Source organism: Triplophysa rosa, linkage group LG12, assembly GCF_024868665.1.
Source record: "Triplophysa rosa linkage group LG12, Trosa_1v2, whole genome shotgun sequence".
Lineage (NCBI taxonomy): Eukaryota > Metazoa > Chordata > Actinopteri > Cypriniformes > Nemacheilidae > Triplophysa > Triplophysa rosa.
This window is the reverse complement of record NC_079901.1, coordinates 18,831,733-18,845,995: the sequence shown is the minus strand read 5'-3', so window position 1 is coordinate 18,845,995 and position 14,263 is coordinate 18,831,733. Positions and strand designations below refer to the sequence as shown.

The 14,263-nt window shown below is 37.7% G+C and overlaps 1 protein-coding gene across 1 annotated transcript in view; it reads left to right on the top strand.

Annotated features, from left to right (window-relative positions):
• The window catches only part of itpr2 (inositol 1,4,5-trisphosphate receptor, type 2), a 69,957-nt gene that overhangs the window by 27,048 nt on the left and 28,646 nt on the right, over positions 1–14,263 (top strand). The window contains exons 36-37 of the mRNA XM_057347334.1: positions 572–714; positions 4,500–4,608. Of these exons, the coding sequence (XP_057203317.1) occupies positions 572–714; positions 4,500–4,608 (252 nt within the window). The remainder of the gene's footprint in view (positions 1–571; positions 715–4,499; positions 4,609–14,263) is intronic.

The following is a 14,263-nucleotide window of genomic DNA, read 5'->3' as shown; positions in this document are numbered from 1 at the left end:
CAGAACTCCACAAGGGACGATCCCTGGCCCCAGTCAATAAAATACATTCTTCACAAATACTTTTAAGAATGTTGTTATGTTTCTTTTTTTTGCCAATTTTGTTGTGTTGTGTGTTTGATAATACTCTTATTTTTAAAGGGGTCATATGGCGCAAATATGTGTTTTTCTGTGTCTTTTTTCTGTGTGAACCTGATGTCCCAAATATGGTAAGAGGCGTTACATTTTCGTCACACGCTTGCAGTATTCGACCAATCACTACGCACTGGTTAACTGGCCAATCATAGCACACCTCGCTTTTCAGAGTGACGAGCTTTGTAAAAAATCTGCGCGTTTCTGAGAGGCGGGGCAAAGTACTGTGTTTTTTTACCTTAAATCGTGTATACACATTGCATTACATCTAAAACAAACGATAGTATTCGTTTTAGCCGTGTCATATGACCCCTTTAATATCATGACAATGATTTTATATAGCAATTTTGTAAATCACAATCTTGCATGAACTCAAGGATTAGTTAGCACTATTGTTTATGTGCATTGAATTGTGTTTTAATTTCTGCCTGTACGTCTACAGGGAGTTGTTTCCTGTCTTGAAGAGCAGTTCAGTCCTCGGGTGCAGGCAGAGTTCTCTGTATTAGTAGACGTGCTCCACAGCCCAGAGATGTTGTTTCCCGAGTCGGCGCAGCTACGCTGTCAGACTGGAGTCTTTATGTCCAAGTGAGATGCACACCCACATCAAACAAATTAAAATCATGCGTCAATCCGTGATGTATATATATTAAAAAGGATCAATGGCGGTGTTATGAATAGGCCCAGATTGTAAATCCCCTCGAATATTGTGAACAGGTTCCAAACAACTGACGTCAAAAACATCCTTGACTGATTATATGTCGCTTGTACAAATGAGTTTTAAAAATATAAGCATCAATTTAAGTGTAATACAAAACATGTTCGTGCTTGTATATGGGCCATTCTACAGAATTCGTGCAAACTACTGTCCCACATCAAAAATGCACATTTAAAAAGCATTCAAGTATTAAAATCTTAGTTGTTTACTTAGATTCTTAGATCATCTTTCGAAACCCACAATAATATTTATAATATCAGTAAGCTTAATATATATATAATCATCATTGATTGGGTACGTTCAATTGAGAGATGGGTGTCCCGAACCCAAACCCCTAAATTTCAACTTGTGAAAATTATATAAAAAATTGCATTTTTTACCATTGTCGTTTTTAAATATATCGTTTTTAAAAACAAAAAATTAAAGTTAAGTTTAAAAAAATATTTATTTCATATTTTATTTTTAAATTATTAAACTTTTCATGTCACTACCAAAACAGTGTATGTTTTAGTCCATTGGCTTAGACTGATTTTAGCCACACCCCTACATTTTTTATCAAGAATCATTACCGTGTCCCTCTCTCTAATAGCTACATGGTGAGTAGATCGGTCTTATCATTCTGAAGTAAATGTGTTCAAAAGTCTGAAAATCTGTGTGTAACTTCTGTACCAAAGATCTTTTTTCTGCAATTAAGAAACATTTTTGGACGTTATTCCATAAAATTGGGTTTTTATGTGTGTACATCTGTTCAGAACTGTGCTTGCAAACCATGTGCTGATTAGCATCTTTGAGCTAGGCTCAAAAGTATTCAAAAATTGTCACTACCAAAACGGTCACAACCGAAATGTATCACTGGGTATCATTATTTCGGTAGTGACAAAAATTGTTTCGGTAGTGAGAAAAAGGGACACTTAATCCTTTGTTTGGGGAAATAAACAAAACTCAATACAGTTATGCAAATCATTAGTATTTTAGTATGTTTTAGTAGTGATATGGTACGGTATGTGAGCTGTAGGTTTTCTATTAGATATTTACTGTCAGATGTGTGTCTGCTATATGTGCTGGCTGCGTATGTGCAACATAGTTAGTTATTTTTATTAACATAAAATGTTGAAAGTCTGATTCAGCTGTGCAAATCAAATATTGTGATCACTACCAAACATTACCATCACTACGGAAAATTAGGGGTGTTGGGAAAAATCGATTCACCTAACTATCGCAATTCTTTTTAAAACGATTTAAAAATCGATTGGTTTATCTCAGAATCGATTTATTTTTTTATTTTACTTCTCCTAAGCGGTGGTGGAGTTACCACTTTTATTCCAACAGAGGGCGTAAAGCATATGTTTGTATCTGTATTAGACGATGTCGTATCCGTTTTAAACTGGCGCGAGGACGCAAAAATCATGGCCGAGTCAGCGGATCAAAGCTCGGAAATTATTTCGGCACCTTCACGTTTCAAATCCCAAGTGTGGAAGCACTTTGGATTTTACACTTTACCGGGAAAAGCAGCGCTAGACATGACTAAAACGGTATGCAAACTCTGCCATACACTGAGTTTCATGGTTCAAGGTACTTTTTAAAATATACACTGTGTATGTGTATGCTCCTGAAATAAAAGTTAAGAAAGATGTGATGCATTGTTTTTGTTAATATGACTCATAATATACAGCAGGGCTATTCAATTAGTTGTCATGAGGGCCAGTTCATGAAAAGCATCCCAAATGCGGGGCCGGAGAGATATGGCTTGCAATATGAGGGATGACACAACAACAATAAGAAATCCGTTTGATTTTTTCCCAAATTCCGTTTTTTCTGTTTTAATTTTTCTGCATTTTCCGTCCTTCACTATACAATAGTAATATATTTGCCTACATGAAAAAAATACTTCAGTATACTACAGTATTCACTTATAAACTATATTAAAAGCCTGCAGTAGATACAGTACGTTGAACCATACAGGGGAAAATAGAAATAATAGAATCTTACATAATACATTTGAAAGATTCTGTGCCATTCCGCGTTATACAGCAAAATCTGTTTAATGCCTGAAATCCGTGATTCAATCTTAGGGCCGTGTATGTTGTATTTTTACATTTTTGCCCCATAAGACACACAAAGTTTTTTCCTACATTTAAACATGCTGATGTTGTATGTTAAACTGCACAACAACAACATCGGTGCATTGTAAGATGCTCAAGCAGGCTTTTCTACATTCAAACATGTTCATTTGTTGTATTTTAAAACTGCATAACAAAAAAGGAAACTTCAGTGAGTGAAACAACATTAACCTACACAGGCGCTATTCTCCGCCCTTGCCTCTGTACTTTTGAAATGGTGGTCCTATTCGTGCTAGCAAAATGTCAACTAATAAAAGTTATCATCCGTCATCGTCCTGTTCAGGGCGTCCCACAGGAGAGAAGGCTTGCGAGTCGCGCTAATCGCCTAACGTCACGTGACTCCTGCTTGGTGTTTGTACAGCTCGTGCTGAATGGAACAGGCGCGCGTCACTTCAGTACTGTAGGGTCCGTTCCCGACTGAACTAAATTTATTCTACAGATTCTTTTTCACACTATGCTACTTGAAGGGCCGGAACAAATTACATCGAGGGCTGGGTTCGGCCTGCGGGCCGCCAATTGAATAGCCCGGATTTACAGATTTACAGTCTCTTCAATGGTATGATCAAGTATTTTCCTAGTCTTTAATAAGAAAACAAAAATCTCAATAAATTGTAATATCGACTCGCAATAGTTATATAATCGCAATACTCAATATTCGCAATATATATTGAATCGGCACACAAGTATCGGGATAGTGTTGAATCGGCAAAGTAGTGTATCGTTACACCCCTACTGAAAACCCCTACGTGTGTCACGACCAACACATGGGATGTTTTGTCAAAAATAAAGTATATATTAAATTATCAAATAAGATGTTATGATAGTGTTTTGGTTCAATGTATATATAAAGTAATGAATCCTTAACTTTTTTAAAATAGCACAAAATATATTTAAAAAGTAGATTTAAAACAAACTCTTAATATGTAAATATAATCCTTATTAAATTATATATCATTGTGTTTCGGTAGTGACAAAATTTGGGGAGAGGAAGAATTTTCCAAAACTTTCTAAAATTACTATATGAAAATTAACTGCACAATTACTAGGAATGTGTAACTTTGATGTTATACAATTTACATACATTACAAAATTCTGGGGATTTTTTTTTTTTTTCGAGATGTTTCTAACTCTGATTTTGCAATTCTGTAGAATAGATATATGCATCCGAGCCCGTTCTGCTTTGCTTAGTTACCAGCGGCATCATGTATGTGTAGAGCTTATTTGCTGTGAATGTGCCTGGGCGACTAAGTGCCTTATTTAAGCAATTTCCTGCATCTGCGTCTGCACGCTGTTTCTCTGAAATCAAAGATACGCTCTACATGGGAGGTTAGCTTGTAGGACTACGTGACTAGGACATAAAACCCATTGTAGTTTTATCATCACATTAGTCATAAATTCTTTGGATCATTTCCAACTTTCCATTCATTATTAAAATTGATAGCAAATTATTCATAATGCATAAACTATTCAAGTGCCTTATTTTATATGTATATTTTAGTTTCAAGTTGTGAAATGTCATGTCATGTGTCTCGCAGGCTCATCAAACACACCAAGAAGCTCATGGAGAAAGAAGAGAAGTTGTGCATTAAGATCTTGCAGACCCTGCGAGAGATGCTGGATAAAAAAGAGACATTTGAGGAGCAAGTAAGTGTGATGGATCCTATCTATCTCCTTGTGGCTTTTTGGTCCCTTTTGTTCATTAATTCACTTCTTTCTGATTGAAAGAAACAGAAAAGCAGTATTGCAGAAATTTGTCTCTGTCTTATGTCTTACTATATATGCACATACTGAACATTACGCTACAAGTCTCAATCAAACCATTGACCAAACTGATATCGTACCCATTGGGTTTCCTTTTCGCAAACAAAACCTGAATAATTGACTTTTTATAATAGATAATTAATGTGAATTACTTTAGTAATATTATTAAAAAAATTATATAACCAAGTTTAGTTTAAAAGTAGCATTTCATAAGTATTCTGATATTTGTATTTGTAATATATCTAGGTTTATTATAGATTTAACAAAATGAAAATCTTTTCTATGGAAGCATATTGGTAGCAATTTTCAAATTGAAATACAATTTGCAAAATGGCAATGCAGTATGTAAATTTACAATGCATTTATGTCTTTAAATATACATTTAAAATAACATACTGTATGTGCAACATTAGGTGCAAAATGAAAATTCAATAATATGATTTACATTTGTCAGTTCCTACAATGTAATTTAAATGCATATTTTAAGTTGCAAAATGAAAATGGAAATGCATTCCCGTATTGATTATATATAATTAACAGTTTAACAGTGTTTCTTAAGATCACTAGGTGTCTGTAGATGATAGAACTAGTAGCTACATTGTTAAAACATCTCGCAGAAAATTCTCTGCCTTATCAAGCCGTGGTTACACATGACTTTTCGTTCCATTGACTTCCATTCATACGCATGCAAATGCATCAGACTTGAAAGGCAAGCCCGTCCGAAGATATTTCGCATTTCGCTGTGAAGCAAAGTTCAAGTTTGGTGAACTCTGACCTGCGAATTTGCGTCACGTGAGTGCGTGAGACCAATAGAAGATCAAAATGTCACAGTGTGACCTCTCGGTACAGAAATGTAAAAAATGGAGGAATCGCTCCCGCACATTTTCGTACCACTGTCCGACCAAATTTTGCATGCTCAAGGTCTAGTCTGACCACAGCATAAGGGTGGGGAGCTCGCTATGCTGAACGTCTCGCGTTAACTTTATCATAAGCATGCAGATGCGTCTTCATCATGAACCCATTCAGTATTTTGTAAGTATAATGTCTTCACACAATCATTCAGAAATTGTCGTTTTGTGAGACTGTACAGCGCAAACATGACCCAACCATGTGGAAAAACCCAAGTACACCTGTCTATACTGTGGAACTTTCATGCTTTGACCGATCCACTGTAACTCGATTCCTGAAGTTACGAAAACGTTGCGGCACAAAAACAATTTCTGAATGATTATGTTAAGATATTGACTAAGAAGACAACAAATACTGAATTGTGTCGATGATGAAAACGCGTATGTGCATGCCATTTAACATTTTGATCAGCTCTTCAGCTGTACTTGTTTCCAACACCTCAAAACAACGCACGTAACGAGCGATGCTGGCTTTGCCTTCACGCAATGACGCTGTATCGGGGAGGGGGCGTGGCCAGTTCGAAATGCCTTCTCAAGTCCATATTGAATTTTGCAACACTCAGCACGCTGTGTGTAAATGAAAATGCAATCCCAATGTTCAACCTCTTAATGTTCATGCATTTAGGGAAAATAACATCTGAATGATCATTTTGCCACAGTTTTGCTTGGCTATCTTAAACGTATATAATCAGGCCGGGGAATGAATTTTCATTTTCATTTTGCAACTTACAGAGCATTAAAATATGCGTTTAAATTACATATTAAAAGTAGTGTAAGAACTGACAATTGTAAATTATATTATTGAATTTTCATTTTGCACCTAATGTTGCACATATGTTATTTTAAATGTATATTTAAGGACATTAATGCGTTGTCATTTTACATACTGCATTGCCATTTTGCAAATTGCATTTCAATTTGAAAATTGATGCCAATACGCTTCCATACTTTTCAAGTATGCTTTGAAAAAGCCACCACCTTAAGTGCCTTTTTGTTGGTTACAAGTACCTTTTGTCGGGAATCTCGGGCTTCTCTCACCTTTCATTATGTACACATAGAGAGGATATTGTTTTGGTCAATCACCCGACACCTGTGATGGCATAATGCCTTTAGGAAAAGTTGTTGCCATGCCAACTACTACCAGAAGAGGGCGCTAGCAACAAATACAATGGCATTGAACCTGATGACCCCGCCCCTCTGCTGTAGAGGAGAGAGAGTGCGGGTGTGCTAGGTGAAGCGTAGCTCTTGGTCCTCTGCAGTGTGGTTGGCGTCTGTGGCAGGGTGGATGCTGGGAGTCCTGAGCTCCAGACAGTTAATCAGCATTCAGCGGAGAAACAATCCTGCGCTGTCACATGAGCAAAGGCACATGAGGACACGCTCGTAGTGTTAGAGCAAGTAGCCATAGCATCCAGCAAAAAGAATCAATAATGCAGAGCTGACTACAACCTTGCCCATGGAGGGAGAGATAGCAAGAGGACTGTTTTTAATAGCTGTTTCGTTGACAATACTGTACCTCAGTAAAGCTTGAGTTTTTGAAAGTTTTCAATTTTGAGGGATTGGTCTTTATTTTTGTGTATGTTGTGTTTGCTCTTTTTTTTTGGTCAATGAATCACAAGCATTATGATGTACAAGATTAAAATGTACAAGACTTGACAAGTGTAATGGTGAAATGGGTAATTTTTTCACCGCTAGCATCACCACACAGAAGTGCAAAATAATGGCTATAATCAAACAGGTTTTCTGAACCCTCCCCCCATCTGTCATAAACATATAGTCCCGCCCCAAACTCACATAATTGGTTGAACCAGTGCTGCTGTGTCCAGAGCCTTTGAGACAGAGTCGCGTCAACTCTGTGGACTCGGACCATTTTTTTTCACAGCAATGGCGGTTCATGGAGCCTCTGAATAGTTCCCGGAACTTACAGCAATGCATGGAGCTGTAAAAAACAGACCGATTTTTAACTCATTTAAAGATGCAAGTCGATTAATGAATTAAGAAATAAAGAATTAAAAGGAAAAACATAACTTCCTGGAACTATCTGAAGGCTCCAGGAATCACGTGACACGCGAAAATGTTGAACTTCTGTTATCTCGACTCTCTTTCTCAAGGCTCTGGCTGTGTCAAGCTTGTCGGGATATGGAGCTATTTTTGATGGCACCGCAGTGTTTATACTTTTAAAATGCCTTACTCATAGTTTTCTCGGTGTATTATGCCAGACCAAGTAAAAATATATTAAAACACACTTTAGAAGCAGTTGAGACGCGTTCTCCAACCCGAGGTTTGCTTCATTCCACGTCCGTGTTTGTGTGTTTATACTGAAACTGACTCGTTCTCTGTGTGGTTTGGTTCCTTTGCTGTGTTATTCCTGCCCTGAGAGTGGTGCTGCAGTTTCACGCAGGCCTATTCTGCACAGACCAGCGGCTCCCCGGGGAGAGAGAGAGTAGGAGGGGGGAGCATGTGAGAAGCCATGTGAGGGAGGAGAAAAAGCATGGCGCAGCAGCAGGCAGAGGGATTGGAGAGCAGCCGTGTCTGCTGAGTCCATGAGGAGTCTGAGCGGGGGGGTGTTTACGTAACCGGCCTGCAGTGTCTGAGCCAACCTCACGTGTCTCATCACGTTCTCTCTCTCTCTCCCTCTCTCGGCTTGGTTTTGTCTGTCTCTCTCATCGTTTAGGGCTTGTTTATCTCAGTGTTTTTCTGTAAGGCTTTGATTTTGTGTGTGTGCGTGTTTGAATTCTTGAATAACTAGAATCTATTCTCTCTCTCTTTTAGTTGATTTGCAGAAAATGTTCAATTGCTAAAGTAGTGAAAAAATAAGAGTCATATAAAATGTCAATAGTCTAAATTAAGCATTTTAGTAGTAACAGATGAAATAAAACAATGGCGTGAAATGAATAATAACAATGCTGAATAAAAACGGAAATTATAAATCTTCAAAAATGAAAGTCAAATTAAAAGTGACATTAAATGCACAAAGAATTAAAATGGATCAAATCTGTCTTATTCTCTTTCTGTCTCTTTCTCTTATGACTTTGTGATTTGGTTGCTGAGCAGCAGGTCATGACTCATGAGCAGATATAATTGGCCTTGGTCTCTATCTCTCGCTCTCTCTCTCTCTCTCTCTCTCTCTCTCTCTCTCTCTCTCTCTCTTTGTCAAATGATCTTCTGTGTAAACGTGGTGGACGAGGTGAATATGAGTGTGTTCCCGTCTGCACACTATGTACAAAATGTTGTAATGTCGAGCAGGTGCTGTTGTTCAGCTGTAATCTTAGATTGGTGGTAATGCCCAAATGGTCACAACAGAACATAGACCACAAAACTTGGGGAACTGTGTCTTTATCTTTCTGTTTTCCCCAGTGTTTATACAGTTTATAGATCTATAGCTGGTGTGTGTGAGGTTTAGGGTACACAGGGTCACTTAAGGTTGCAGGGAGGGTTTGGTTCCTATGAAGGGATCCTAAAACTGTTTGTGTGTAGTTTTGATTATTGTGTTTGGAGCGTTGCTTTTTTGCAATGAATTTCTGACATAAAGGGAAACAACAGGTGCATTAAAAAACATTAAATACGTTTAAATGAAATTCAAATATATTTTAAACACATTTTCTTATTATATTTTATAATATTACATTTTCATTTATTATTTCATTATAATTACTGACACAATTACGTTGAAAAATCTTTTTTACAGTAACCTAGAATAGAAAAACCTTTTGTTCTAAGCCATGTGATGGTAAAGGCTTTTATTTTAAACAAAAATAAAATTGTTTCTGTATGTATAAATAGTCTTATCTTGCATTCGTTTGTGACTTTTAACTCGATGTTGACTTTTAAATAAACGTGCTATGTCCTCAGGGATTTGTTTTTGTACAGCACTAACGTAGTAGATTACATCATAGTTTGGCTTAATTCAGTACAAATGTTGGCAGGTTCTTGAGGGCGTTCTCACATCTCAGGCACGAGGGTTCATCTTTTTCAGAAAGCTATAAAAGACCATAAGCACAACTTGGTGTATGTGTAAAAACCTTTTGAAAAGCATCCAAGCCGCTTGTGTTCCTCAGCGAGGACTTTTTCTCTTTTCCAGGATCTTTCTGTTCCGTGCGTCCAGCTCTTATTACAAAACGTTCACAAACCGCTATGTGTTATGTACTGACATCAAGTTCTGGAATGTATTTGTATGCATGTGTGACACAGAGCACTACCTCACGTTCACGAGCGAAGCGTGCCCTTGAAGTAAGCTCTCTCATGCGACTGCAGTGTGTTTGCGGTGACTAACTTGGTGTGTACGTGTGTGATGACTTGGTGTGTGTATAAACGGGCCTCTCCTGTTTGTTGACGAAAGGAAGAAAAGCCCCGTTACATAACACACCATACTTCCCTCTCTCTCTTTCTTTCTCTCATCCTGTCTATATCTCCCTCCAGCCAAGTTTCACACTAACGCCCAGAGGCAAAGCAGCTTTTCAGATTAACAACCTCACACAGTTAAGCCCCTCACACACATGCAGATGCGCACATGCGCCGCTGGCGGTGGCCGAGAGTGTACATGGTCTAAAACGCGTCCGCACGTATGCACACTTGTGTAAGGAGGTGTCCCTGATGGGTGCAGTGGAATACGACTGTTTCAGCCCACACACATTCACCAGATCGTTTAGAGCTCCCAGACGAAAAACCTACACACACACACACACACGTTTAACCCTAGACTGTTCCGAGTGGTCAGACGGAGGCTGGTGTTTAATCTCCAACGGCACCCTGGTATTGTGGGGGCGAGTTTTTCATGGGCAGTGAAAAATCTAGTTGGGTAATATTAGCCCTCACTGCCTATGCGGTCTTTGCCTCTGAAACACCTTTTTTTCTGCTGATATAACAAAGAACGTTATTACAGTTTAATGAAATGTTATGAAAACAAATCATTTTGTTATAAAATATACAGTGCATGTGCACCGATGAATCAATTACCATAAGACCAGCAAGGACATTTATTAAGAAATGGTTTAGTTCCGAGTTCACATCTTTATTGGTAGAGCACCAGCTGTTAGTGTTATGCTGGCTTCACACCAAATGCGAATTAAGCGATTTGCATGAGTAAATTACATACAAAGTCAATGCAAAGATGTGAATAAATGCGAACTCGAGGCAGGCGACGCGATTAATTTCAACTCGAGCAAGAAGTTTGCGCAAAGAGCTCTTTGACGCCTACTGTTTGACGGGTCCGGACACGTGAAGGCACTGCCTGTCGCGTGATATTTTTCACGTCACTCACGTGAAAATAACAAACTTTTCCCACAAGTAATAAAGAGCGTGGAACGCGATTGTTTGCGTTTCGTGTGAACACACCATTAGTGGGTTTTTATATAGTCTGACCTTTGCTGTGCTGTTAAACCTGAAAGTGTGTTTGTGTGTGTGTGTGTGTGTGTGTGTGTGTGTGTGTGTGTGTGTGTGTCTTGTGTTGTCTTAACCCTCCACCACCACCTAAAGAAGTCATCAAGTGTGTGGTCGCCATGGAAATGAATGGGTACATGTGGTTCATTTGCATTTTGTCAGTAAAAACACACCTGTAGATGATACCACAGGAGGTCCACGGTGCTCAGAAGGTATGGGCTTTACTGAGGAGACTTCAGGATCGGGATGTACTCCGCAAGAGCATAGATCATGTTCCTTATAGATATGCATTGGGGTGTGACGAGACACTTATCCCACGAGACGAGATTTTTAGACTTTTTTAAAGAAATCCTCAATGATGAAATATATAGGGAAAAATAGTCTCTTATTCGCCTTAAAAACATAAAATTGCAAAAAAATTAGGCATTATAAAATCAACTTGTTTTATGAAACAAATTAAACTTCTTTTTTTATGAATTATATTATGCGGTAATTAACAATATGTAAACGCAGCAAAATGTTTTGTCACGGACTCAACTGACGGGCAGTAATTGCACAAAATTATGCTTTGTTTGCTTAACAGGTGCAGCTTTTAGTAAAGAGCGGCTGTACCACTTAGGGAAAAAGCGAGATGAGACCGACGCGACCATGGATTAAGAACACATCTTCACATAGTTGACCAAATTAAAATGTATTTTTATACTGCACATCAGTAGAGTTTCAAATAATCAAAGCTGCATCAGTCAAATAACAAATGCAAGCATAAACAGAAGTTAAGATTATATTGATTAGATACATGATGCGTGTTACGTTTATGTTTATTTCTTTAAAATTTTAAAGTAAAGTTGCAATATTTATTTATATTATAATCTGCGCAACCATGCCGTAGCCTTTCTTTGATGATGTTGCAGAGCGTTTTTTGTCTGCGAAGTCCTCTTCAACGGATATCCCGTGCTCAGGGAGTAGGGAGCAGTGAACACTGCCTGGGAACCCTATCAAATGGAACGCAGCTCAGCACTCGATCATGCCGATAGAGTGGTTCAGAGATGACGTATTTCTGTAGACGTACCCCGGAAGTAAATGCCACGCTGGTTCCCTCGACCGAAAGCCTTTGCACTTTCCCCATAGACTTTTGGAAGATCGCAAAAATAAGCTCTGTGATTAACAAAGGTTTATGATGTTTACATGTTTTGTCTATCAAGATTATCTTTCCAAATGAACACAACAGTTTTTACTTTTGAAGCCGAAATACAATCGGCAGAAGATAAAAGCTAACACGATGCTATAAACAGACTACACTTAAGTTCGCTCGATATCAACGTCACCACCACCAAGCCTCCAACAACTCTTACAAACTTGATTAAAAATGTGTTCCCTGGTAAGTAATTACTCTGTGAATGAATCCGCATCTACGTTTTGAGGGATTTGTGCATGTTGCATTATTTGTGAGCTTTATATGCGCAATGATGTTTAACGTCCCCGCCAAAGGAAGTAGTCCCTTTTAGCAACTTGTTAGCAACCGCCGTTTTTAAGAGACAATAGGCTTTAAAATACCCCAAGCGCGTTATGATTGATGAGTTTTATGTCATAGAATAAAGCTAGAAAATATTTAGAGGTTTTGTTTACCACAGACCTTATTTTGGGAGATTTACCAAAAACCCATTAAAAAAAACCCATAGACTTTGGAGCGATGGAACCGGAAGTCCTAAAATGCTTACTTGCTTCCGGGTTTTGCATACAAAAATACGTCATCTCTGAGCCTCCCTATTGCGTGAGGATAATAGGCTTGTTCGAGATGGCCAAATTCTGCACAGGATCGATCACCGGTGATCAGCGCAAGATGCATGCCGGTTAGAAATGTGTCCGAGTGACGTCCGCCTTGCTCTGATGTCATGCTGACGTGTGCCAAAAAACTCTCGCGGCGGCGAGGCGGCCTGGCTTAAATCTGCAGGCGAGCGCAGTTGTTTCCTCCCGACTGCGTTGATGAAAAGCTCGATGGGAAACGACTTGCTGACGACACCGCTTAAATTCTCATTGTGCAAGAATGTCAGCTGATATCTTTTTTTTAAAGTGTTCGATTAATAAGTCCATTAACCGAAGTAGATTTATTTTTTGTGATTTTTATGTGGAAAAGCACACCTATGTGAAATAGGCCTATTGTCCTCATAACCACCTTCATGTAAAAGCAGTGGCAATTCAATTGCATCGATTTCATCTGCGATAAAAAGCTCTTTTTTATTAAAGTATAACAAAAACATTACAAAACAAGATTGTATACAGTTTACATTCAAAAACATCCATTTTAAGAGGGGCTACGACAAGAAAAAATTATAAAAGATAATACAAACCAAACAACAAAGAAGACAAAAAAGAAATAAAAAACTAAATTGTCAATCCATCCATATAAATAAATACAAAACAAGAAATGTAATTTATATTATCTAATAAGTCTAACAAAATTCCAGCTTTTTATTATTTGCTTTTGACAGCGTTTTTGAATATTGTCCCAAATAATTTTTAAATACTATAAACCGGGTGATTTAAAAAAATTACATTTGGGAATAAAATTCTCAGCTAACAAAAGTAAGTTATTAATAAAAAAAAACCTTTCACCTTTTTCCATATTTAATTTTATATAAACGACATGTTAAATTTAACCATAATTATTGCACTTTGTCCAGGAATGAAAGAAAAATATGCTCTGAAAGAAAATATGCTCTGTGTTTTCTGGAAATTATTTACAGAATTTACACAATATATAAACTCTCCAGAAGGATAAATATCACATACAATTTTTAAATGAATTTCTTTGATAAACTGGAAACTTTAAATAGGAGGTTCTAATATGTTTAAGCATTCATTTGCCAAAGAAAATATCTAAATTCTTTCTTACAGCCTTGACATGGTTGAGAGTTTGTCTAATATAAGTTTTAGAACATTTCGCACTTTTAAGCTCAGTTGGCCCAAGGATCTTCTGCAGAAGAAAGAAAGTCACTGGAGTTTCGGATGACAAAGGTGAATAAATCTTTGTCTTATTATATGTTCAATATCATTTAAAGAAGTATAAAGGGCCTGGTGGAGGCTCTTTCAGAAATGACACCTCCACCTAGAAAAGACGGATACTTTATATAACTGCTTGGGCAACAGATGTTATCAGTGTTAATTATCAGAATCACGGATGCTGTTCGCTTTTATTTGCTTTTATAGTGGATTTATCACACGAGCACAGCAGCTGTAATTGAGTCCTAAGTACC